Source organism: Terrapene carolina, unplaced genomic scaffold (genome assembly GCF_002925995.2).
Source record: "Terrapene carolina triunguis isolate 2854851 unplaced genomic scaffold, T_m_triunguis-2.0 Scaffold23, whole genome shotgun sequence".
Lineage (NCBI taxonomy): Eukaryota > Metazoa > Chordata > Testudines > Emydidae > Terrapene > Terrapene triunguis.
In genome coordinates this window covers 22,102,895-22,128,515 of record NW_020664374.1, presented here as the reverse complement: position 1 = coordinate 22,128,515, position 25,621 = coordinate 22,102,895, and the positions used below count along the sequence as shown (strand labels likewise).

General features: G+C 40.6%; 1 protein-coding gene and 1 non-coding gene across 4 annotated transcripts in view; both read left to right on the top strand.

Annotated features, from left to right (window-relative positions):
- The window catches only part of LOC112104468 (acyl-coenzyme A thioesterase 9, mitochondrial), a 36,749-nt gene extending 11,399 nt beyond the window's left edge, over positions 1-25,350 (top strand). For 2 of the 3 annotated variants that reach the window (XM_026649180.1, XM_026649176.1), the window contains 13 exons: positions 1,484-1,529; positions 4,629-4,799; positions 4,892-4,929; positions 11,016-11,099; positions 12,243-12,352; positions 15,052-15,125; positions 17,175-17,242; positions 19,034-19,145; positions 20,993-21,083; positions 22,211-22,296; positions 23,983-24,070; positions 24,248-24,398; positions 24,707-25,350. In XM_026649180.1, coding sequence (XP_026504965.1) covers positions 1,484-1,529; positions 4,629-4,799; positions 4,892-4,929; positions 11,016-11,099; positions 12,243-12,352; positions 15,052-15,125; positions 17,175-17,242; positions 19,034-19,145; positions 20,993-21,083; positions 22,211-22,296; positions 23,983-24,070; positions 24,248-24,398; positions 24,707-24,795 — 1,208 coding nt within the window. In that variant the 3' untranslated portion in view covers positions 24,796-25,350. The remainder of the gene's footprint in view (positions 1-1,483; positions 1,530-4,628; positions 4,800-4,891; positions 4,930-11,015; positions 11,100-12,242; positions 12,353-15,051; positions 15,126-17,174; positions 17,243-19,033; positions 19,146-20,992; positions 21,084-22,210; positions 22,297-23,982; positions 24,071-24,247; positions 24,399-24,706) is intronic. The other variant, XM_026649187.1, reaches the window with a different exon arrangement.
- Positions 9,021-9,093, top strand: TRNAT-UGU. Its single transcript has one exon. It is a non-coding gene; the product is annotated as a tRNA-Thr (tRNA).
- Positions 25,351-25,621: the final 271 nt, after the last annotated feature.

The window sequence follows — 25,621 nt, the reverse complement described above, 5'->3', positions numbered from 1 at the left end:
AGTGGAGTAGCTCTTCTTATATAAATAGGCCACTGATGAGGCTTAATTTAATTTAGTTAATTTTTAAGCGTTTCTTTTGGTTAAGGTTTATTGGTGTAAAATTAGTCATGGAATTTTTCTTAATCCAAAATATACTTTTGATAATTGTTAATACAAATATCTTGAGTGTTCAGTCTGGAATGTGCAAAGCAAGACTATGTGTAATGATTTTAATTTGCCTTGTATAAAAAATGTGAAGGATCAGCTGCTGTGATATCAGTGGCTGAATCTGTTTCTTGCTTTTGTTCTTTATATAACTGTTCCCTGATATGTCCTTAATTCTGTCTTCATAATTTAAAATCCTCTCTCTCTTCCTGCTAAAAATCTTGATAAGGAGGCAAGGTTGCCCTGCTTGTGTAAACTGCTTCATGTCATTGTCTGTCTGAAATTTATGAACTGTTGCTGGATGAGTTCAGGCACTGAACACACCGTGCATATACCAAACTAGAACTCACAGAGTAGAGTCCCTAGATTTGAGTAGACCTAGCATCAACTTGGCAGTCCCAAATGAGAAAAGAGCAGAACCATTAATCTGCCTCTTCACCCCAAATTTAAAGAAATCTCACATCCTTGCACAGATGCTAGAGCTGTTTCACTGGTGCAGGCAATGGTAGAAGTACTATTGACTGCCTGCGTGTAAGCCAGGAATAGGCAACCTTTGGCACGCGGCCCGCCAGGGTAAGCACCCTGGTGGTCTGGGCCGGTTTGTTTACCTGCCGCGTCCACAGGTTCGGCCGATCGCGGCTCCCACTGGCCGTAGTTTGCCGTCCCAGGCCAATGTAGGCTGCGGGAAGCGGCGGCCAGCATATCCGTTGGCCACACCGCGGCCCTGGTGTAAACCCAGCTAAGAGCTGCATTTCTACATCAAGGGAGACGAGTCCCTGCTTGCGAAAGCCAGTATGCTGACCCTGCCCATCCTTGTTTGGAAATTATTGATTAAAAAAGAGAAATTTTCCTTTTTTCCTCAGCTGCACTGTTCCCTTTTGGGTTTGTCTTGCCTCTTGTCAGTCTGTGAATTAGCCAGGATTTGTTTGTGTTTAGGCTGAAATGGCCCCATATTCTAATTCCCCAGGTTGATATTGATCTGCCATATTTTTTCAGTTATTCAAAAAGCTAACAACTTTTGTATTTGCATTAGTAAATTTTCTGAAGGCATTTTCTGTTGGTCCTTGCTGTACACAACTGGTTACAGAATCATGTTACTAAGATAAAAAGAATCCAGGTTAATTACATTATTAAACTGTGGAGAGTCTTGTTAACTCATCTCAAGATCATGATATACCTACTAAAACCAGCAGTGAATTTGGCCAACAATATCTAGTTTTCAAGCCACTGTTTGCATGACTTTGCTTGATCTTCCTGTTCTTGGGATGAAGATTGCACCTTTTAGCACCAGGCAACTTCACATTTGTCACTTGACTGATTTGCTTTGATTTTGTTTCAGTGCGAAGCAGATTGAGTGCTATAGTGGGAGCTTCTACCAACTGGAGGTACAGTGTACATGAATGTATTTTTCTTTCATTTCTGATACCCTTGAGAGAGCTCACTTTCACAGCAATGGAGGTTAACAGCATTATACAGCTAACCTGTGGGAAAACACCTGGCTAACGCTGGAAGAAACAATGAAAACTGAAGGCTTTTGAATTCTGAATTAGTGGCTAAAGTTTGAGGTGGCAGCTCGTGTAGACATGCCCGAGCTAGCTTTGGGACCAGAACAGCAAAGCTACAGCAGTGCATGCTTAAGTGCTGGCTTGCTGTGTAAATAATTACCCAGGGCTCTGGGCAGGCTTGTACAGCCCACTCTGAAGCACATGCCATCTCATCTTCACTGCTCTGGTACCATACTAGACAGATTAAGCTAGCTAAGGTATGGTTACGTGAGCTGCAATTATACCCATTGATTGCAGTGTAGATATGCCCTAAGTTTGTTGTAATGACATTTTAGTTCATGAATCTTTTGTGGAAATCAGTGCCATTTTACATTACAAGATCCGTCTATCTTGTTTGTACGTGTAGGGTTTATAGTATTTTCGAGATTACGAACACGCTCTTCTTACCCAATGAACTGCAAAAATTGAGAGACCATTTACATCAACTCTATTGTGCTGTTGTGTGTATAAAATTATTAAATATATTTATATAATCTAGATTATGGATATGATTCAACATGTCGAAGTCAATAGAAACACATTGACATCAATGGGAGTTGGATCGGGTCTTAAGATTCTTGTATGTCTAACTTTAGGGCTGCATGTACTGGACCATAGAACACATGCAAGATTCTCCTCTACTTAATGGCTGTTTGTATCAATTTTGCTGATGTGAAAAGTCTACACGTGGCTTTTATAATGAATGATACAGAGGGTTGGACCATTTTGGAGGCAACCTGTTATAGTATTAGATGATTGTGCTTGATCCTATGTTTAGCTAATTCAGATACACAAGATTTCCTTTTTGTGAATGTTTGTCACCTAGCAGTTGATACATGGATGGAGTATTTGTATAATATTTTAAGAGTAGTACTGCAGCATTTAAAAATATTGATGGTTTTGAGGAATATTATTTCCTTATAATATACTATAGAGAGGATAACCCCTAATATTTACATCTATGTATATGAAAGTGTGAATTTTTCTAAAACTTTTAGGGGTGAAAGCCTGGCTTCCTTGAAGGCAATAGGAGTTTTGCCATTGACTTCAAAGGAGACTTTAATATGTCTATTAAAAGTGCAATGTAGGAGTAGGGTGGAGAACAGAATATAATTGGATCTCATTGTTCAATTCCTACAGGTTTATGGACTGTTGAATTTGCACCTGTGACTATCAATTTCATTTAGACCTCTCCTTTAAAATTTTGCATCTTCCCTGAAACGTTTCACTGTTAGTCCAACCTAGAGATAAATCCACAGAAACTAAAGAATAGAGCATCTTCACTTAGCAGTCTGGTGTATTCCGTGTCTGTACAGCTGTCTAACTTAGAATGTAGACCCTTTGGAGTAGGAACTGTAACTTCTTATGTGCTCTGTGAACTCTGATATGCACTAGAGCTGGTCAAAAAATAAATAACATTTCACAATATTTTTAAAGCAGTGAAAGTTTTTATTTCACTCAAAATATTCTGTGAAACTTTTGGTTTCTTTGATTAAACATTTTAATCCTTTTAATATTTTTGAAAACATTTCAAAATAGGTTTTGGTGAGGGAAAAAGCTCTCTCTCTCTCTCTCTCTCTCTCTCTCTCTTCCTCCCCTCCTCCCTCTTTCTTTCCACTGGAAAACAGGGGTAGAGAGAGTCCAATTGTTTGAAAAAGTGTGGGGTTTTGCATTTGAAATGGCATTTTTCAGTCAAAAAACCCCACCCCCAAACTTTTGTTAGAAACTTGGGACCAACTCTGCTATGCACAATGGCGCATAGTACTGTATTATAACATGCACAAAGGATCAAGCTGCACATATGTGAATGGTATAGATCCATTTTGTGGCATAGATCCATTGTGAGAATTAAAAAAAAATAGTTTGATGTGCCTGGTCCAAGAAACAGGTTAGTGTTTTAGAGAATATCTTTAGCATTATATTTGAACTCTCGTAGGTTTAACAGATTTAATACCCATTTGTTATATAGATTTAGTATTGACTTTAGAAGAGTTATAAAATATATGCTTTCTAAAGTTAGGTTGCACTTTTAAGAGGAGGGAACTTCTGAGGCTCATGTAAGGAGTGATGTTTAGAGCAAGAGTTTTACTTGCCATCTGCATCTCTGCAGGGAAGTAAGGTGGGATGAGGTGTCTCCTTATTCCCCTGTACAGGCTACTTGCCTCATGGATGACTGTTGTGGGGAGAGCACCCTCTGCAGGAGCAGTGTGCCTTTTTCTGCATAGATGGATTGGGGAATGGATAGATTTGGTTTTCACCTTCCATCAATGTTCTGGCCAGCACAGGTGAGCTGGTATGGCAGGGAAAGTAAACTGCTGTTGGCGTAGAACATTGGCAGGTTACTTTTCTCCTGGAACAAAGTGCTGGCGGGGGGTAGGGAGAAGAACTGAGGAGGGAATAGCAACGGAGTCATGGTTCCCTCTCTGGTCTCCTTACTCAAGGCAGATTGTAAAGTGATAATCTGGACCTAGTAAATTTAACAGATTTTTTATGTTGGAAGAGTTGGGCTATAGTAAATGTGAGCCATAAGAATCTGTACAAAAATCATTAGGTTAAATTATGTTTCCTTGAAATCAAGTGTTCTTTAAAGCAGTGCAGGTTTTTTTTTTTTTTTTTAAACAGCTTTGCATCATTCAGGATTGGACATATATTTTTATTTAATTATTTAACTCTCTTGTAGAAAGTACGCTACTTTATTTGATAAAACCATCACATCCTGTTCATTAAGAGTTTGCACATAGTTTACTTGCTTTTAACATTTCTGATTGTGATGTGTTGTACGTCTCTATTCCTCTCATGACGTGTGATCCCTGGTATAATATATACTTTTTTCTCACTGCTGCTGTTTTGTTTGTTTAAACGTTGATCTACAGCATGGCATATTTTGGGGAGAGTTGCATCCTGTATTCTGCTGATGTTCTCAATTTCTTTTCTTCCCAGTGACCATGTGCAAGCAATGCATGAAAGAAAAGACCTACATATTCTATTGGCCAAACAGCAGGAAGACTTGCCACCTAGGAAAATGAGTGATAGCTACATAGAGGTTATTTTACCTCTAGGAAGTCAACCTGAATTAAGAGAAAAATATCTGAATGTACATAATAGTGTGAGGTAACAAGGCAATCATTTTATGCATATGGAAAAATAAAAATTGCTTATCTACTGTTAATGTAGTAGTTGAATTCTCATTATTTATGTCCTAGGTTTGGAAGAATTCTTGAAGATCTTGACAGCTTAGGAGGTATGTAACTATACCTATGTTTAATGCAAATCTACTGTTACTGTATTAGAACAAGAGATAGCAAATGTCTGTTTGAAGATGTAGCTATTGTATTGTTTGGAATGAATTACTTCAGAACAATATACAGTAAAAGCTTTGTTATCCGGCATGTTGGGAGAGTTGGGGGTGCTGGTAATTAAAAAATTCTTGTTAAATAAGAGGGAGGGAGTTTGGGTGTGGGAGGGGATTGGGGCGTGGGAGAGGGTGCAGGGCGCAGGCTCTCAGAGGGAGTTTGGGTGCAGGAGGGGACTCGGGGTAGGGGGTTGGGGCACGGGAGGGGGTGCGGAGTGCCGGATCCAGGCGGTGCTCACCTCGGGTGGCTCCCCACAAGCGGTGACATGTCCGTGCTGCTCCTAGGCATAGGCGCGGCTAGGCGGCTCTGTGCACTGCTGGTGCTGCCCCTGCAGCTCCCATTGGCTGGCCAGTGTTCAGGGTGGAGCAGAGGCAGTGCGAAGAGCTGCCTAGCTGCGTCTTTGCCTAGGAGCAGCAGGGTCATGTCACCCACTCCCGTGCCCCTGCCCTGAGCCCCCTCCCTCATCCAGACTCCCTCCCAGAGCCCACGCCCCACACCCCCCCCCCTGCACTTCAAACCCCTTGTGGCCGTTCCTCCACCTAGGAGCAGCAGGGACATATCGCCGCTTCTGTGGAGCCATGCGGAGCCAGGTAGGGAGCCTGCCGACCCCACGCCAACCGGGCTATAAACCGCACTTTCAATGAAGATCAGAAATGCCGGCTTACAGAGCTTTCTGGTTGGTAAAGTGTCGGATAACACAGCTTTGATTGTAGTATACTGATGTGTTCTGTCTGTGAGGATGTGCTACAACCTCCAGAAGAAAAATCTAATACAGTTGGAAGAGAGGAAAATGGGATAAGGAGTAGCCAGAGGCAGAATGGCTCAGCTGCTTGCCTATGCCAAATTTAAAGAGTAGCATGCAGGTAAATGTTCCTAAAAGAGGTTTGTTTTAGATGGAATAGGAAGCTATGAAGAAAAATGCTCTTGGGAAAGGGCTGTCTGTTTTTTTCCCCCCTCAGTGTCAGGAGTTGGTTGGAAGTCATCCCACGGGTTCCACAGTTTAGCCTGGTGTGTTTGAAATAACAGGAGCCACTGATGGGAATACCAGAGGGGATGAGAATCAGGAAAGCATGGAATCACAGACTAAGGAGTGATCAGCCATGTCAACTGGAATAGGGACTTCTTATTGGATTTGGAGCTTGCCAAGAGAATGTGCGGCAGCTTCATCAGCAAAGCGCAGAGCCTTCAGACCACCATCAGATCTGGTCAGAGAGCAGTCGTCTGTGATTTGTGATGCTGTCTGTCTTTGGCTGTGACCCCAAGTTGGATTCTGTTGTTGACCCCTGGTGTGCTGGCTAGTTTCATATTAACCCTGGCTTATTCAAAATTGGTTCATAAAGGCCCATGAGTGGTGTGGCAAATCAAAGCCACAGACGTATCAGGTCAGTTATAAGAGACTGGTTTCTGATGTCAGCTGCAGACCATTTTTCATGCCACTTCAACATCAGAGAAATCTAGGCAGGGCAAGTGGGTCCACAACGGGTTCCTTGAGAGCAAACATGCTCTTGAGTGGTTGAAGCGGTGTGTATATAATGGTGTCTGGTTTGTCCTGATCTTCTCAACCATTCTGTCTGTAGCAGCCTGATGATGTATGCGTGGAGAAGTCATGTTGCTTAATGTGGGGAGCTGGTGTTGTCGAATCTTCCCAGTTACGATGTGCATGGTTGAGTGTAGTTATGTGTCAGCCGACTTGATGTGAGACAAATGGAGCCAGAGTGGAGCACTGTATTCTGCTGCAGAATAATAGAGGGCTAAACCAAATATCGGAGAGTTTGAGCATTTGCTCCTCAGGAAGTGCTGGCCTAGAATTTGCCTAGAAGGTTGTAATGCGTCGTCACCATAGCAGTTTTCCTCAGGTGATTAAGATATGTGACCTACTTATCGAAGGTTACTCTGAGAAAAACTGGTGGGGTTTGTGTTTCAAATGATGTCCGTTGAGAAAGATATTCAGTTTTTGGGCTGCTCTGGCATTGTAAAGATCGGAGCAGCAGGGAGATCTGAGATGATGAGTGTGACGGGGTCGGTCACAGAGACTCCCTTCGGACGGTCACCTGATGTGCTGAGATTACCTCTGAGCCTGTTTTCCTGCCATCTTGGGACTCCAGAACCCTGTCTTGTTGAGCCAGATACGCTAACTTGCTGCAACACTGACCCAGGGTCTGAACCACACCCACAAAGCTGCAGACTTAACTGAAAACAGCTCAGCAAGTACTCCTGTCTCCAGCATCCAGACAGCCAGCTCCCAAGGGGATCCAAACCCCAAATAAATCCGTTTTACTCTGTATAAAGCTTATACAGGGTAAACTCATAAATTGTCCACCCTCTATAACACTGATAGAGAGGTATGCACAGCTGTTTGCTCCCCCAGGTATTAATCACTTACTCTGGGTTAATTAATAAACAAAAGTGATTTTATTAAGTATAAAAAAGAGGATTTAAGTGGTTTCAAGTAATAACAGATAGAACAAAGTAAGTTACCAAGCAAAATAAAACAAAACGCACGAGTCTAAGCCTAATACATTAAGAACCTGTTTACAAGTAAAATCTCACCCTCAGAGTTGTTCCAATAAGTTCCTTTCACAGACTAGACTCCTTCCTAGTCTAGGCCCATTCCTTTCCCCTGGTACAGCCCTTGTCAGTCCCAGCTCAGGTGATAACTAGGGGATTTCTCATGACTGGCAGCCCCCTTTGTTCTGTTCCACCCCCCTTTATAGTTTTGGCCCAAGGTGGGAATCCTTTGTCTCTCTCTGGGTTCCCACCCCTCCTTCTAAATGGAAAAGTACCAGGTTTAAGATGGATTCCAGTTCAGGTGACATGATCACTGTAAGACCTCCTTCATTACCTAGTAGCTGGAAGACACTACATAGGAAGGCTTGCAGGTAAACAAACCCATTCACAGTTCATTAATTCTGAAGCACCCTTAATGGCTTCCACTTAACATGTTTACATCAGTAACACAAGTTTATATCTTATTCTCCTAACTTCAGACATAGAAATAATACGGGCAAACAAATGGGATGAACACATTCAGTAGATTATAAGCTTTGTAATGATACCTTACAAGAGACCTTTTGCATGAAGCATATTCCAGTTACATTATATTCACACTCATTAGCATATTTCCTAAAACATATGGAGTGCAACATCACAATGAGAATTAAGAAGAAGCTTTGTACCTTTTCTGTTAATACAAGAACAAGAGAATACCCCCAAAAACTGAATTGCAATACATTTAAAATTGATAAAAGGAAATACTTTTTACACAATACATAATTTTTACACAATACATTATTAATCAGTGGAACTAACTGCCACTAGATGTCATTGAATACAAGATCTTAGTAGGATTAAATAAATAATTAGACTTTTATAGGAAGAAAATCTACAGTTACATTGGGCAGGAAATAAAATTAGAAGAGAGAGTCCCTTATGTTTCAAGGCATAAACTAACCACTAACTGCCTGGAAGTAGGAAAAAAATTCTCCCAGGGGCAGGTAATGGAGGTCCCTTTATAGGTGTTTTATACTTTCCACTGAAGTATCCTGTCCAGAAGAATGGCCAGTACCAGGATTGGATGTCTCACTGGTCTGATTTGATATGGCAGTTCCTGGGTTCTGGAGAGATTAATGAAAGAGAATAAGAGGTGTTTTTCTGAGTCGGATGCTTGAGTTATGAGGGACAGTGTGCAGGGTGGAAAAGGAAGGAGGCAGGGTACAGAAATTCATATTAAACTGGATGTTTTTCTCTCTTAAAAACAGCAGGAGGTAGAGTAGTTTTGTCTGAGGAGAAAGTTGAAAAGTGGGAAGAGGGGTGTCAGTAGAAATTGTCTAGTGTGGAGAAGTAAGAGTTGTTTGGCATGGGAGTGAGACCACATATATAACAGTCCCTGAACTTTCTGTAGAGGCATTAGGTGGTGCTTAGAGCAGGAGAGGAAGTCTTTTCATTTACAAATCAGCATTGAAACAGTAACAGGGGACCTGGCTCTGTAGCTCAGGGGTTAGACCATTGGTCTTGTAAACCAGGGGCTGCAAGTTCAATTCTTGCTGGGGCCTGCATAGAAGTTTCTGTCTTGGACTGTCATCTCATCGCTTGTCAGCTAGAACTAACCACCACCCACTGAGGGTACTTGGGATGTAGTTCAGGTTTTAGAGCATTGCCACTTGAATAAATGGCACAGGGATGCTGTGGAATCTCAGTCATTGGAAATTTTTAAGAGCAGGTTAGACAAACATCTGTCAGGGATGGTCTAGATCAGGAGTCGGCAACCTTTCAGAAGTGGTGTGCCAAGTCTTCATTTATTCACTCTAATTTGAGGGTTCGCGTGCCAGTAATATATTTTAACGTTTTTAGAAAGTCTCTTTCTATAAGTCTATAATATATAACTAAACTATTGTTGTATGTAAAGTAAATAAGGTTTTTAAAATGTTTAAGAAGCTTCATTTAAAATTAAATTAAAATGCAGAGCCTCCAGAACCTGGGCAGTGTGAGTGCCACTGAAAATCAGCTTGCGTGTCGCCTTTGGCACGTGTGCCATAGGTTGCCTCCTCCTGGTCTAGATAATACTTAGTCCTGCCATGAGTGCAGGGGACTGGACTAGATGACCTCTTGAGGTCCCTTCCAGTCCTTTGATTCTATGATTCTAAGGTTCTCTTACTGCTTTTTGTGCAGGATCATTCACATCCAGCCTTTAAAGACACTGAGATTCTAATCTTTTGCTTTGCTGCTAAAAGAGGTGGTTTGTTGCTGATAGAAGTGTGGGAACATATTTGCACTCAAAGGGGGAGGGATAGCTCAGTGGTTTGAGCATTGGCCTGCTAAACCTAGGGTTGTGAGTTCAATCCTTGAGGGGGCCACTTAGGGATCTGGGGCAAAATCAGTACTTGGGCCTGCTAGTGAAGGCAGGGGGCTGGACTTAATGACCTTTCAAGGTCCCTTCCAGTCCTAGGAGATAGGATATCTCCATTATTACTCAAAATAATCCCACAAATCCCACAGTTGTCTATCTGTTCTGCCCAGCGTGTAAAGGTTTTGGTTCATGAAGGTCATATACCCAATTATGAAATATTCATAGCTGTGGGAACCAATTTTCATGTGAAGGTGTAATGTTTTGAAACCATGCCATTCGTCATCAGATGAATGAGCATCACTAATGTTTTGATGGCCTTGAGCAGTTCAGAACAGAAAGCTGTCTGAAAGCTTAGTTCTAGTGAGAGTCTTGAGTTGAATTAGACTAGTTTCAGTACGTTACCTTGCTGTTATTGAGGTTGGATGGGTTGCGGGTTCTGAGGGGGGCAGTCAGGGGGCGGGAAGTGGGAGGGGGTGGATGGGGGCAGGGGCCAGGCTGTTTGGGGAGGCACAGCCTTCCCTCCCTGGCCCTCCATACAGTTGCCAACCCCGATGTGGCCCTCGGGCCAAAAAGTTTGCCCACTCCTGCTATACAGCAAAAAAGGGTGTGTTCTTAACTTGTGTTAGCTATCTCAGGTTACAGTAGCAGTGAAGACATGGCAACTTGGCATTTAACTTGGGTTAGGAGCTTGAATTAAAGCCTATAGCAGAGCCTGGGGATGAACTCAAGCTGTTAACCTGAGTTACTGCTATTTTAACTAATCTGTGTTAAGAACAAACTTTTTTTATTTGCAGTGTATGCATATCCTCAGTTACAAAAATCTCCATCATGTCAAAACAGTATAAACACTTAAAATGATCCAGAGCAATGTGAAATTGATCTAAAGAGTGGGTATACTTGAATGATCAGACCAAATTAACTTGCTCTGGGTGAATAAAGTTTTGTAAGCAGATTAAATTACTTTAGTCATTAACCCTCCAGGATGTAGTCTTGTTTGTCCTCAGTTTTGTTTGAACTGTACATGTGCCCTACATTTTGTATCACAATGGCTACATTGTGAAGCTTGTTCCACTCTTTAAAATCCCTTTTAAAATATATGGAGAACAGATAACTTTGATCTCTCCACAGTTCTCATTTGTTACACTCACACGAAACATGAAGCTTCTCAGAGATCTCCTTTGTCAATAGTTACAGCCCTGGTGGATAAAATTGGTAAGTGGACATTTGATCAACTGAAAAATGATAGTCTGTTCTATGAACACTTAGTAATTAACTGCTTATCTCCAGCAGAAACTGATTTCTTCCTCCTTTGTTTACATAAAATTGTTTGGTGTTAATTCTGATATGTTCTCCTTAGATACTATTCTGCCTTTTCTGATGCCTTTCCTTCCAAAAAGTGAATATTTCATCTTTCTGTATTCAGTTTTGCATCAATCAAGTCAGTCTTCTAGATATTGACAGGCCAGTGTTGCTCCTCTTCCGAGAAAGAGGCTTATAGCAGTGTCACTCAGCTTTGATTTTGTACAGTACGTAACCAAGCACACTAATGGTACTTAAAAAATAATAACTTAGCTCTTATATAGCACTTTTCATCTGTAGATCTCAAAGTGCTTTACAAAGGATGTCCATATCATTATCCTCCTTGTACAGATGGGGAAACTGAGGGACAGAGAGGTGAAGTGACTTGCCCAGGGTCACCCAGCAGCCTAATAGCAGAGCCGGAAATAGAGCGGAGTTCTTCCCTTTTCACTATGTATAGATAATCTATTAAACCATTTTAAAAAAAAAGATTAATTGATTAACTCTAATTGTCAATTATGATGACCTGCTGCTATCTTGTGACACCAACAGTGTGTGTGAGTCCATTGCTGATGATTCTAAACTAGAACTAATCTTGATTTAATACCAGAATAAATTTGCTGTGTGAACAGGAAACACTGTGGCCCTCATTCTTTACCACATTAGAGCTGCATTTTGGGTTTGTCTGCAGGGAGCCAGTTTATAGGGCTGCAGGGAGCCAGTTGATAGGGATACAGGGAAAGACCCTTACACCAGTGGAGGATGGTGTGTAGTGGAACTTTACTGTAGCTTGTCATGCTGTTTCCTTCTGTGTGCTGCTTCTTCCCCTGATGCTGCTGATAGGAGGGGTGGCTGGTATAGAAGCTGGTTGAGCTTCTTCCACCAGCAGAGAGTTTCCCTGCACTGGGTGCAATACTGACTGGCCATCTCTAGCTATTTTATGGCCACTTTGTGCTGGATACTCAGTGTGAAGTGGCCTAGGAGAATCCATACCCTTGCTTTTTAAATACTAAACTTCAGTTATCTTGCTCTAATACATTGTCATGTGTATTCTAGATTTGTGCAAGAAGGTCATATACCCAGATTGTGATATCAAATTCACTGGAAATGTTTCTTGGGTTGGGAAGACCTCAATGGAAGTGAAGATGCACATGCTTCAGGCTGGGGTCAGTGACTTCTATTTCTTCTATAGCAGAAAACTCTCTTCATTTCTCCCAAAATACCTTGGACACCTCAGAAGGAATTATGAGTGATAACATTAGAAACCTAAATTACACTGAGGGTATCATCTGTTTTAGAAGGGCTACCAACCCCTGTGCTTCAGGACCTAAATGACTACCAGTGGTCTAAGATTAAGAATATACTTCCCTGTTTTCTCCTTTCCAAAGCATAGCTGTTTATGGTAGGTGTTTTATATCTTCCACTGAAGTATCTGGTACTGTTGGAGATAGGATGGACCATTGGTCTAATGCAACATGGCAGTCCATAAGCCCTTCTTTTCTCTTCCAACAAAGGTGTCCTCCCTGCTTTTTGGATATGTTTTCTTCTTTATTTTAACATCAAAAGATACCCAGATTAGAATGCCAGAGTTTAGAATTGATATTGAAATGGGATATCACAGAAATTTAAGGCTGAAAGGGACTTCATGAGGTCATCTAGTCCAGCCCCCTGCATTGGGGCAGGACCAAGTAAACCTAGACCATCCCAGACAGGTGTTTGTCTAACCTGTTCTTAAAAGCCTCCAATGATGGGAATTCCACAACCTCCCTTAGAAGCCTATTCCAGAGCTTAACTATCCTTATAGTTAGAAAGTTATCCCCGAGATCTAACCTAAATCTTGCTTCAGATTAAGCCCATTACATCTTGTCCTACCTTCAGTGGACATGGAGAACAATTGATCACTGTCCTCTTTGTAACAGCCCAGGAAGGGAGAGTAGTTATTTAAGTTAAGGGTCAATGCTGGCACAAGAACAAAGGGATATAAGCCAGCCATCAATTAGTTTAGTCTTGAAATTAGATGGTTTGTAACTATTAGAGGAGTGATGTTCTGGAACAGCTTTCCAAGGGAAGTAGTGGGGGCAAAAATCCTAACTTGTTTTAAGACTAAGATTGGTAGGTTTATGGAGGGGATGGTATGATGAGATTGCCTACAATGGCCTATGGTCTGTCTGCTACTGCTGTTAGCAAATATCTCCAGAGTCCGGAGATGGGACTCTGGAGGGGGAGAGCTCTGAGTTACTACAGAGAATTCTTTCCCAGGTGTCTGGCCAGTGGATCTTGCCCACGTGCTCAGGGTTTAACAGCTCACCATATTTAGGGTCAGGAGGAATTTTTCCCCAGGTCAGACTGTGGTTTTTTTTTTTTTTTTTTTTGGTCTCCTCTGCAATGTTGGGCAGAGATCAGTTGCTGGTTTGAACTAGCAGAAATGGTGGATTCTATGTAACTTGAAGTCTTTAAATCAAGATTTAAGGACTTCAGTAACTCAGCCAGAGGTTATGGGCCTACCTCAGTAATGGGTGGGTGTGGTTGTGGCCTGCAGTGTGCAGGAGGAGAACTGGATGATTCTGATGGTGCCCTCTGGCCTTGAAGCCTCTGAGTCTATGTGGGTGACAGCCCTTAGCACATTTGAAAACCATTATCAGGTCCCACCCCCTGTCTTCTTTTCTGAAGACTAAACATGCCCAGTTTTCTAATCGTTCCTGAGAGGTAGGGTTTTGTAAACCTTATCGTTTTTATTGCTCTGCTAGTCTCTCCGCATCTTTCTTAAAGTGTGGTGCCCAAAACTGGATACAGTAGTCCAGCTGAGGCCTCACAGTGCCAAGTAGAGCAGTACAGTTACCTCCCATATTTTATATATGACACTCCAATTAATACACCCCAGAATGATATTAGCCTTTTTTGTAAATGCATCACAGTGTTGACTTGTATTAATTTTGTGAAACATTACACCCCCCCCCAAGATCCTTTTCAGCAGCACCACTGCCTGGCCAGTTATTCCCCTTTTTGTAGCTGTGATTTAATTTTTTTCTTCTTCCTAAATGTAGTACTTTGCACTTGCCTTTACTGAATGCCATCTTGTTGATTTCAGACCAATTTTCCAAGGTATTGTGTTGATATGTTCTAGTGTGTAAAATAACTTGACTTTTTAGCATTGTAAGACAGATAATTCATGAATGTCACTGGAAACAGTGTTGAAATAAGATACTTTAATTGGAGTACAGTTGATCTACAAAAAATATACCTGGCTAAATAATGGAAAAAATATTTATTAGTAACCATTCAGTGAAAAGCTGCCAATGAATATGATGTATTATTCACAATTAATTATTTGTCCAGCTCCATTACAAAATACTAATGTGGCAATTGAATTGTTCAAAATACATCCTACATGTCAGAAAAACAAATATAAAAACCCAGTTTTGATCCAGTTTACCTCTTAAAACTAATGTCTGTACTGTGGAACTGTTAGTGGATAAGGGATTATCTGTTGCTAAATGTGTCATTCCTCTCTGTGCTGGCATTAGGTAGGCAAGTCGGCAGTGATAATGGGTTGTTGTCGTGGTATTTTTCCATGGGGTTGTTTGGGAATGGAAGTGGGAACTAATTGGTAACTAGAGTTGTTGCCATTTTTTATACTAATTGTATAACCTGTATCATTGCTAAATAGTTGCATGGCAGTTCTGCTGAAATAGAATATTATGCTGAGCACTTCTCTCATCTTAGGTCCATTGCAAGAGAACTGGAAAGGGGTGAAATGTGAAAGCAAACAACATCTTAATTGCATTATTAGTATGAACTGCGTGGCCTGTTAAACAATGTCACTTTTTTGTAGAGATTAAAACTGGATTTGTTTGTCCTCTTTTAGTTACATGATGGTACTTACAGCCCTGTGTTAGATGCAACCTTTGTCATGGTGGCCCGTGATCCAGAAAACAAGAGGTAATTTATCTGTGTGAGACACTGGGAATACCAGATTGTTGTTGTTGGAAAGTGGCAAATGCTCTAACTTTTATATGTGCTTCAGTTATAAGTAAATCATATACTTGCCCTTTTTTTTTTTTTGGTTAGGAAATAGGCAGTATATTTTCAGGTTCTTTTGGGGGAGAGCTTGAGGGAGAGGAGGTCTACAGTTAGCTTCTCAGAACTGTATAGAGTATTGTTATTAGTTTTCAAACTATAATTGGTATTTGACCCATTTCTAGAAATGGTGTTTCCCTGAATTTAAACAATAGACCTGATTAAAACACGCCAGAAGGAAAAGTCATCTGGAATCCACCAGGAATCTACTGTAACCATGAGAATTAATTGGTCCCTGTATCAAGGGAGGGAAGGGCTGATCCTCAACTTGTAAATGGTCACTCACGAATATAATTTTAATACCATACTGAAAATTCTGGGAGTTCCTTAGAGGACTCTGTCAACCCAAACTTGTGTAACTAATAACTAGGACTGTTAATGATTTTGAAGGAGTTTAAAAATTCTAATTTACATTTCCCCATCTAGCTGGTTTTACTTCCCACATATTATTTTGCTTGGTCATTTAAAACAAACTGATCTTTTCTCTTTTGGCCTTTAGGGCACTAGCATTGCTGTGGGAGGTTTAACTAAAACTTCTACTTCTTCCCTGTTTAATTTGCAATTTTCAAAAATCTTAAATCTTTCTATTCATAATAGGTCTAACAACTTCTTGGGTGCATAATAATAGAAAAATATTTTTGTGATTTAAAATAATTCGGTGTCCTTGATATAGTAATATGGTCACATGTTTATTTTTTCAAGTTTATAATGCATCTATCCTAGGTACTTAAATGGGTTCTGTGGCTGTAGTATCTGAGTACCTTACATTCTTTAATGTATTTATCCTCACAACACCCATGTGTGGTAGGAAGTGCTATTATTCCCATTTTACAGACAGGAAAGTGATGTACAGAGAGAGTAAGTGACTTTACTGAGATCAGAGAGGACGGCTGTAGTAGAGTAGGAATTGGCCACGGGCAACCTAGGTTCTAGGCTAGTTCTCCTGTCAGTGTACCATCCTTCCTAACCTCATATCTGGGTAACTATTCCAAAAAATAAAACATACAAAATAATATAAAAAGACCATCTCAGCCCAGCTCCGTCCTCTGAAGTCAGAGAACAGAAAGAGAAAACCTGGACTTTGCAGCATGCTTGGAAAGTTAGCAAATCTGGGGAACAGAGAGAAGCTGCCTCAGCAGTGTAGCATGATGCAAACATAGCATATATGTATCTTTTTGTATCCAGTCTGAACATAATGTAACAATTTAAGAACAGAAGTAACTTCTCCAAATTATGGAGAGGGAGGGCTCCTAAGAGTAAACAGTCATCTTGCTTTGTGAAAGATTCGTACGTTAATTTGATAATTAGGCATTGTAGATTTGTGCAGCACAATAAACAAATGAATTGGACTGTAGGCAGCTTCTAATGTTCTTATTTGGTAAGCTGTATGTGTGGTAAACAGCTTTTGGTTGCTGATAAGGCCACTGCTGAAATGAATAGATTACGGCAGAAGGCTTGCTACAGGTTTTTTCAAGTTCTTTCATTTCATTATTTTAGACAACTATTTAGACAATTTTAGACATTATTTTAGACAATCCTAGATCACTGCTTGAATTTACTGTACTTCTGAATGGTTTCAGTCTGCAGTAATCTCTTATATGAAAATTTGGTCATCATTTAACTTTTTAAGAAGTATAAATGCTATGAGGACTCATTTTTAATTCTACTAGAGAGCTGTTAACAGAGTCTGAGATCTGCTGAGCAATAAAGCCAATGGGTGACCTTCCGGTGTCACCAGCCATCCTATGAAACTTATTTATTTCTTTAGATGTCATCTTATCTGGGATAAAGCTATGTCTTTCTCTCTTAGATTGTATGTGAACGAAGGAATGTCTATTGATCTTTCCCCTGTGTATTTACATGACAATTTTTTCTAAAGCATATCACTTTAAAAATAATTCATATCTATAGGTCAGCATTTGTTAATCCATTAATTCCTGAGGGCCCAGAGGAGGAAGAAATCTTCAGGAAAGGAGAATGTATGTAATACTTCATGTATACTTTATGGTAGTGGAAAACGGTATAGATTCATTGCAGTGACCGAGAGAGCGTGAAGTTCAGAAATTCTACTAGCAAGAGTTGCTCTTAATTTATTTAAGATCAAATTTACTTCCACCTCACATACCTGCTAGTACCTTGAGATTAGTCCAAACCATGAATTTTGAATCTGGATTTTGAAACATTTTCCCCCTCACCTTACCTCAGATACAAGGTTTTGTTTTAGACCATATCTAGTTGTATCAATTTTAATACACTATTGTAGTACATCAGAAATACTGAATAACTAAACTGAGAGTAAGGAAACTGTAGATATGTTAATTAAATAAATCATACTTCCTGAACTGCTGCATCTTGTCTTGTGTTCATATTTGGACTGTGGCACACTGAGGGCTATACTATCTAAATTGAATCACATAATATCTTACCAATTAAAGCCCCTATTCAGGACAACATTTAAGCACATGCTTAACATTAAGTTTGCACGTAAATCCCATTAATTTCAATTTTCGGTGCTTTAATCTTTGGATGACCAATTTGACACTTTAGAGGGGCCTGATTTTCAACAACTGGGTGCTCATCACCTTCTGAAAATAGAGCTCTTTCAGGTATCTCAACTTGTCACCCAAAACCGTAGGCAACCAAAATGACTAGTTGTTGGACGGTTCCTTTATATCCTAAGTATATTTCACTGCACAAGACATAAGATAGAGAGGAAGTCATTGTTAGTTTTCTGTATGTGCATGGTAAATCTTTGGGGTTTGTGGCAGCATGTACTGTGTATGACTGATTTTTCTTTTTCTTACTTACCCTTGGTGACTTTTTTATTTCATTAAAGTTTGCTTAACAAATACCTTGTTTTAGAGGAGTTCAAAACTGCTCTGAGTTAAAATAGCCAACTAAGTTAAAATCTGAAAATTGTGGGCTGCCATAACTGGTTTCATCATAACTCATGTCCTCATAAATTTGGTTCTTTGTACCATATACACAGTAACCAGACAAGTTTGTGGGGAAATCCAAATGCATGAGCAGCTAATTAACTGAACCACAGAAATGCTATTGAAGGAGATATGAGGGATGGGTTGCAGTATCAGGACCCTTGGAACTTGTCACGATAAAGCCAACTTTAAAAAAAAAAAAAGTATAAGGTACAGATCCTTGCGAAAGCCTCGTTACATTATGTTTTTTAAAGTCCCCTGTTTTGTTTATTTTTGAAGGTGTACAAAAATAAAATACCAGAAGACTCTTAAAAGCTCCTTTTCCCCAAAAGTTCTACACTATCTTTAGTAAATAATTAAATTATATACTGCCAATGATACAAAAAGTAGAAATGTGTCACACACTATTCAGTTCCTTTGCATTTTTTAGTATGAATCAATCTGTAGTGGTTAAATGAATATCCTAGTATGTGAATAATGGGTCTGCAGTACATTGCTGTGTTTATAAGACCAACAAATTCTGTTGGCAAACCAGCTAAGTGACCATTTCAAAATAAAGCACTTAAATAAAATGTATGGGTGAAATCCTAGCCCCAGTGAAGTCAGTTACAAAACTTCCATTGGCTTCAGTGGGGCAGATTACACCCTATATTTTTTTCTTTAATGCAGACAAATATTAAAATCAAATTTCTGATAAGTCTGACTGTGAATACAAAAATCACTTACTCTGGTGATGAATTTTAAAATGGAGAGAGGAGTTGACCCCTTTGTAAAGCAATTTAAAACCAAGTGATGTTCTGCAATCTTTGTGCTCAATAAATTTTTTTTCTTTAGTGAACAGGATAAGGAGGGTTGATTTCAGCACTGCATCCTTACTGAAAATGGCTCCCACTGCAGAAGAAAGAACCATTGTTCATAACATATTCCTTAATACACTGGACACAAGGCAAGTAGGGGAAGAACTAATAACTTGCAAGAAGGGATGGTAATGTGGCAGTTGAATGCTCAGTTGTAAGGGTTGAAGGAATGCAGATACTTTTTGCTTCCCTATCCCATCACTTAAACACTTGGATGCTGTCTCCTGTACCTGGGATACAGGCACAAAGCACCATCAATGTGCTGGTATACCACATATGTTCCCGAACGGAATTTTGTGCCATCCAAGAAAGCTAATGCTATGCAGCAGCTGCAATCAAGAATAAAACAACAAGGTTACAGTAGATGGCTTCTGAGAAAGCAGCATAGAATAATCTTAAGAAAAGGATTAGTCATGCTTAACCACAAGAAGGAATTTAACCCCCTATGGGGCTCTTGGAGCTATTGCACTGGCATTGCAGTCTTGTGCCCTAATAACTGTCTAGACTTCTAAAGGGAAGAAGTGTTCCTTGGCTATAATAATATTTTTCACCTGCTGATCCAAGAGTCTCACAGTGTGTTGGAAACATAAATTCTGGCACCCTGTGAGACTTACTACTTAGCATACTAATTTTACAGATTATGAGGGGGCTGGGAAATAGAGACACAGAGAGATTATGATTTCTAGACAAGAAAACCAGAATGAAAGATTTAAAAAAATGCGATGGGGGCAAATAATCTGAAAAGTGGCAGAATTAGAAAAGATTAAGAAGTGAAGGGATGATAACAGAGGGAAAAGAAAGCTGAAAATATAATTCTTGTACAATTAGTAATATTTTTAATCTGAAGTGAAATGAGACTCTGGAAAGACAGCAGGAAACTCAAAGTAAGATACAGAAAGTGAAGTGAGAGAGAGGAGGAAAGGGAAGGACAAAAAAGGGTAAGAGAAACATTTTATTACCATTAGTATTTTTAGGTTTGTTTTTTTTTAAATCCCTCTATCTGCATGATATCTTTAAGCTTTCTGAAGGAGCAGCTGCAGAGTTAGACACTTGCACTCACACAGAGCCAGTCTTGAACTAACTTTATTAATACAAAGCAGGAATAACAGTACACAAGAAAATTCTGTAATGTCTATAGAAATAACATTAGAGGAGCTCTTATTTATTCCAATATCTTAAAATTAGTTTTTAACATGGTTGACGTTTTCAAGACTACTTAGTGGATTTAGACACATCTTCCATTTAAAATTAGCAGATGTATGTGTAAATCCCCTAGACAAATTTGCAAATCTTAAATTATGTATCTGATTAATTCATCTGACATTTTGCATCTTCTTATACCCTAATACAGTGGTTTTCAACCTTTTTTCATTTGCAGACCCCTAAAAATGTTGAATGTAGGTGCGGACCCCTTTGGAAATCTTATAGTCTGCAGATCCCCAGGGGTCCACGGACCACAGGTTGAAAACCGCTGCCCTAATAAAAAGGTGAAGGACTTGCTTAGGGAGTGTAGAATGGATTTTTATGGTTGGCTGGGGTTTTTTGCTAGTTAAATTTTTCAGGTCAGGATACTTGAGAGGTTTTTATGGTCTTATGAGCAATGGTTCCCCCATAAACACATGCATAAACATTTTGAGCATTAGAGCCTAACTTTACTCATGTGAACAGTCCCACTGAAATGATCCACTTAAAGTTAAATATGAGCATACATGTTTGAAGGACCATGGCCTTAGACTAGACACTTGCATTAATCAAGTTGTGGTTTTCGAGGTCTGTCAGAAACAGCATATGTTTCTTCCATTTTTTCCATTTGAATCCTGGCTTGCTTGGTGTGCGTACACACACAAGTGGTTTTTCTATTTTTGCGGTTGTAGCTTGTTGAGCACTGTTAAAGCTGGATATTGAGTGTATTGCCTAAACCCCCTTATTTCTACAGGACTGTAAGTTTTCGGAGTCGTGTGCTACCACCCAATTCAGTATGGATGGAAGATGCAAAACTTAAGGGCTTGGAGATCTGCCATCCTCAGGTATTTGAAGGAATACTAATGTGTTACAAAAGTCATAATGAATGAGTTATGAATCATCTTTAAGGTTGGCGGATCTAAGACATTTAACTTAGGCTTTTTTGTTTTTTACTCTGACGTTTAAATATAGTTCTAAATGTAAGACTTTTAGCATTTCTTTTTATTTATCAGAAGAGATATCTTATGTAAAGAAACTCCTCCACAGACACCTGAGAGCAATGGGAGTTGATCAAGAGACAGTATCCATCAGTGTTAGTCTTAGGGTTGCCACCCATCCAGTTTTCACCCAGACAGTCTGGGTTTCGGCTTGTGTATCTGGGTGCCATTTAACAAGCCCTGATGTCTGTTTTTTTTTTTTTTTATCTGGGGGGGAAGAGGCAGAGCAGGGGGCGGGGCCTCGGGGGTCTGATTACCGGCCATTAGAAAGGTGGGAACCCTAGTTAGTCTAATTTGAGAGCACAAGATTTTGACTGAACAGTTCATATTGTTTTAACAGCTTTTGTCTGCCATGAATAAGATTCTTTTAAAATTAGCATTTGAATATATCAGCTAGGGTCACAGATTTGTGCAATGCAAACCCTAAAGTTACAAAGGTTTACCTTTAGGGCTCAGCAAATGTACAATTCCAGTAGTACAAATACAAAAGTGAAAACACCTGACAGATTCTTCAGATTGTGTTTAAGATGGGCTGACCACACATTTTTTTTTTTCCCCATAGAATCAGAGAATATCAGGGTTGGAAGGGACCTTAGGAGGTCATCTAGTCCAAGCCCCTGCTCAAAGCAGGACCAATCCCCAACTATTTTTTTTGTCCCAGACCCCTAAATTGCCCCCATCAAGGATTGAACTCACAACCCTGAGTTTAGCAGGCCAATGCTCAAACTACTGAGCTATCCCTCCCCCCAGTCCATTTTGTTTTGGATGAGTTGAGCTCTTAAGAAGTAAGCACGCTGAATCATTTAGACTTCTATATATGTTTTAATTGTGCTGTACAGTTGCCAAATACTCATTATAGGAGCTATGTATAATCCTATAAACAAGAATACAAATGAACCTGACAGGCTTTACCACTGTGTTGTGTGAGTACATGCATATTGTTGCCACTTTGCTGTTTGTGTTTCTAAATGCAGGAGCGAAACATTTTCAATAGAATCTTCGGGGGGTTTCTCATGAGGAAAGCATTTGAGCTGGGATGGGCTACTGCCTGCAGCTATGGGTGAGTTTCAGGTTTTCAGTATTTGTGTAATCCAGAACATTTTGTGTGTTTATTAATGGGGTAGGGGGAACTGACCTACAAAATAACAGTTCAGCAGTCAATGGAAAATATGTATAGTTGGGATAGAAAAGGGTTTGATGTTTGAGTGGCTATTCTAACAGCAGGGCACATCAGCTGTAACTTTAGCCTAATCTGGGTCAGAACACACTTTTCATTAAAATAACTCTAAATTTGCATACCAGACTCCTGAAGCTCAGATTTTACAATCTGTTTCTGGGAAAATATGTAACTGATGGAATTTTGTTTTATTTTTAAACTGCCTTTCTGTGCTACTATCACTAACTCTTGGAGATACACACACTAGCTAAAAATGTCAAATATGGGTTCTTGTAGGTATTACATCTTGTAACATCTGTGATTTGATGAATGGCTTATGAACTTTACCTTACAGCCACTTACTCTTAGAAACCAGACTAGGTCCCTGATCCTGCAAACACTTACAAACCTGTCCAACTTTAAGCACATGAGTAGCCCCACTGAAGTCTGTGGGACTACACATATACTGAAAGTTAAGCACGTGTGTAAGCTTTTGCAGGAATGAGGCCTGAGTGAAGAGGACTAGACAAACCAAAAGTGGCAGAAAATTGTGTTTTGACGCTAGTACAGTGGCTCTCAAACTTTTTTTTTTTTTTTACCGGACCACTTGAAAATTGCTGAGGGTCTCGGTGGACCACTTAGATCTTTCCAAATGTTGTTTGTACCATTAGCTAACTATTGTAAAGCCCTTTGGAGAAAAGCGCTATTTAAAAAACTTTAATAATTAACGTTTTTTTGTTCTACAAATAAAAGCACACAACTCACATTTTAATATCAGTAATCTTACCTTTCTAATGCGATGGATGTGCCCTCTCTCCCCCGCCGCAGGAGCCCCCGAGCTGGGGCTGGGAAGAAGGGGGGTCTCTCCCTCTCCCACCCCCTCCCCTGCCATGGCAGCCCCTGAGCTGGGGCTGGGAAGGAAGGGGGGCTCCCCCGCCGCAGCAGCCACAAAGCTGGGCTGGGAAGGAGGGGGGTATCCTCCCTCCCTCCCTCCCTCCCCAGCAGCCACAGAGCTGAGGCTGGGAAGGAGGGCCGTCTCTCCCTGGCAGCCGCAGCCCTGGGCTGGGGAAAGTCGCCTCTTTCTCTGGCTGCCACAGCCCTGCACGTCCCAAATTCCAACCACCCCCTCTTCTCACCCCACTGCCCCCTCCCACCTACCCCCTGCGCGGCTCCACTAATTAGGTGGGTGGCCCTTCATTTTCTTATGTGCGGTTGCCCAGGCGCGCACCTTAGAGGGAACTATCCGTGGACCACCTGAATGGAGCTTGCGGACCACTGGTGGTCCACAGACCACAGTTTGAGAACCTCCGCTCTAGTACATAATGTTGCTATAGTATGTGGTGTAGTAGAAGAGGATGGGAGCCAGTACTGTGGCAGGAGTACATGTATCACCTTTGTGCTGGCATTCCCTCAGGGTATTTGTTTTCTTCTTGGCACCCTGGCAGTATTCTTTAGCAATTCTTCTTGTTTTTTATATTTATGTGGCTCAGTTTCAGATAAATTTTGCATTAAAGATAATTGAAATTGTTTCAACTTGTGCAGAGACAAGTAGCTGCTCTTGAATATTAAGTGCCTTTTTTTTCTCTGCAGAGGTTCCAGACCTTATGTAGTAGCTGTAGATGATATCATGTTTCAAAGACCAGTTGAGATTGGATCCCTATTACTGCTTTCTGCACAGGTAGGAGTTGGTCTCTTTTCAAACAGCCATAAAGCTTATTCAGCTTGACGTCTTCATTATCAGTCATTGGCAATGAACAATGAGTTATGAAAGTGGTGGAATTAACTCTTCTTCCGTCTTGTCCCCTTTCTTTGGTGTAAATGATAAAATAATAACTGTGTCCACTGTTCTGTCTAGGTTTGTTATACAGAAGAAAACTATATCCAGATTAGAGTACACAGTGAGGTTTATGATTCAGATACCAGAGAGCACAAGACAACCAACATCTTCCATTTCACTTTTATGTCAGAAAGAGAGGTACCACAGATTGTCCCAAAAACATATGGTGGTAAGTGGCAATTTTAATGCATCTCATTAAAACTTTGTTCTTGGAAGGGAAAGACCTATTTTCCGTCTGCTGGTGGAGCATACTTAATTTTTAATAGACTACTACTACTACTAGTAGAGTAACACAAAAAATGTCCCTTCATGCTAAACTGTATTTATTCTATACCCTGCCATAATGCAAATGTATTTCATATTGCCTCTCAAACTTGGTCTTCTGTGTAATGCCCAGTACACTCCAGAGGCTGTGTTTTTAAAGTGACCCTTTTTAAAAAATACTCTTATCTCTTTTCTTTCTTCCTGTCATTTCAGAGTCCATGTTGTATTTAGATGGGAAGCGGCACTTCAGTGCCACCACGAAAGAAACCAGAGAAGCGGAGAAAACTACTGCAGCACCATAGCAAATGGTTAGCTTTGGAGAAACCTCTGTCAAAGATTGCTAGCTTCCTATGCACAGTGTATCAGTAATGGTATTCCTGCTCTTTAACGCAGTGTGGTCATCAGTGTAGGCATATTGGAAAGTGGTCTGTTTTTGTACAAAAAGACAATTATTTAGCACTATTTATACAACTAGCTGTAGGCTGACTGTGATATTGTACAGCTTTCCCCTCTACTCTCCCTTTAGAGCTTCCACAGTTAAGATGCATAGCTTCTTAAAATTCTGCTCTGACAGGCTGTTCATGTTAGCATAGAGGGATGAAAACTATAGTCCAGAAAACTTTAAAGGGATACTACCATAGAGAAGTCTCAATTTGGTCACCATTCCCATCTCTTCTCTCCTACACACACTTGTGCTTCTCATTATGGTCCCGATACAGGAAAGTTATCATCTCTCTAAAATGAGGGCTGCTGATGTTGATATCCTGTTTGATCATTTGTGTGCAAATCTGACCCAGGGCACGTCTTCACTACCCGCCGGATCGGCGGGTAGCAATCGATCTATTGGGGATCGACTTATCGCGTCTAGTGAAGACGCGATAAAATCGATCCCTGATTGCTCTGCCGTCGACTCCGGAAAACCACCGCGGCAAGAGGCGGAAGCGGAGTCGACGGCGGAGCGGCAGCGGTCGACTCGCCGCCGTCCTCACAGCAAGGTAAGTCGACCTAAAATATGCAACTTCAGCTACACTATTCACGTAGCTGAAGTTGCCTATCTTAGGTCGACACCCCCCTCCCCCCCCCCCCCCCCCCCCCCGGTAGTGTAGACCTAGCCTTAAAGTCAGCCTC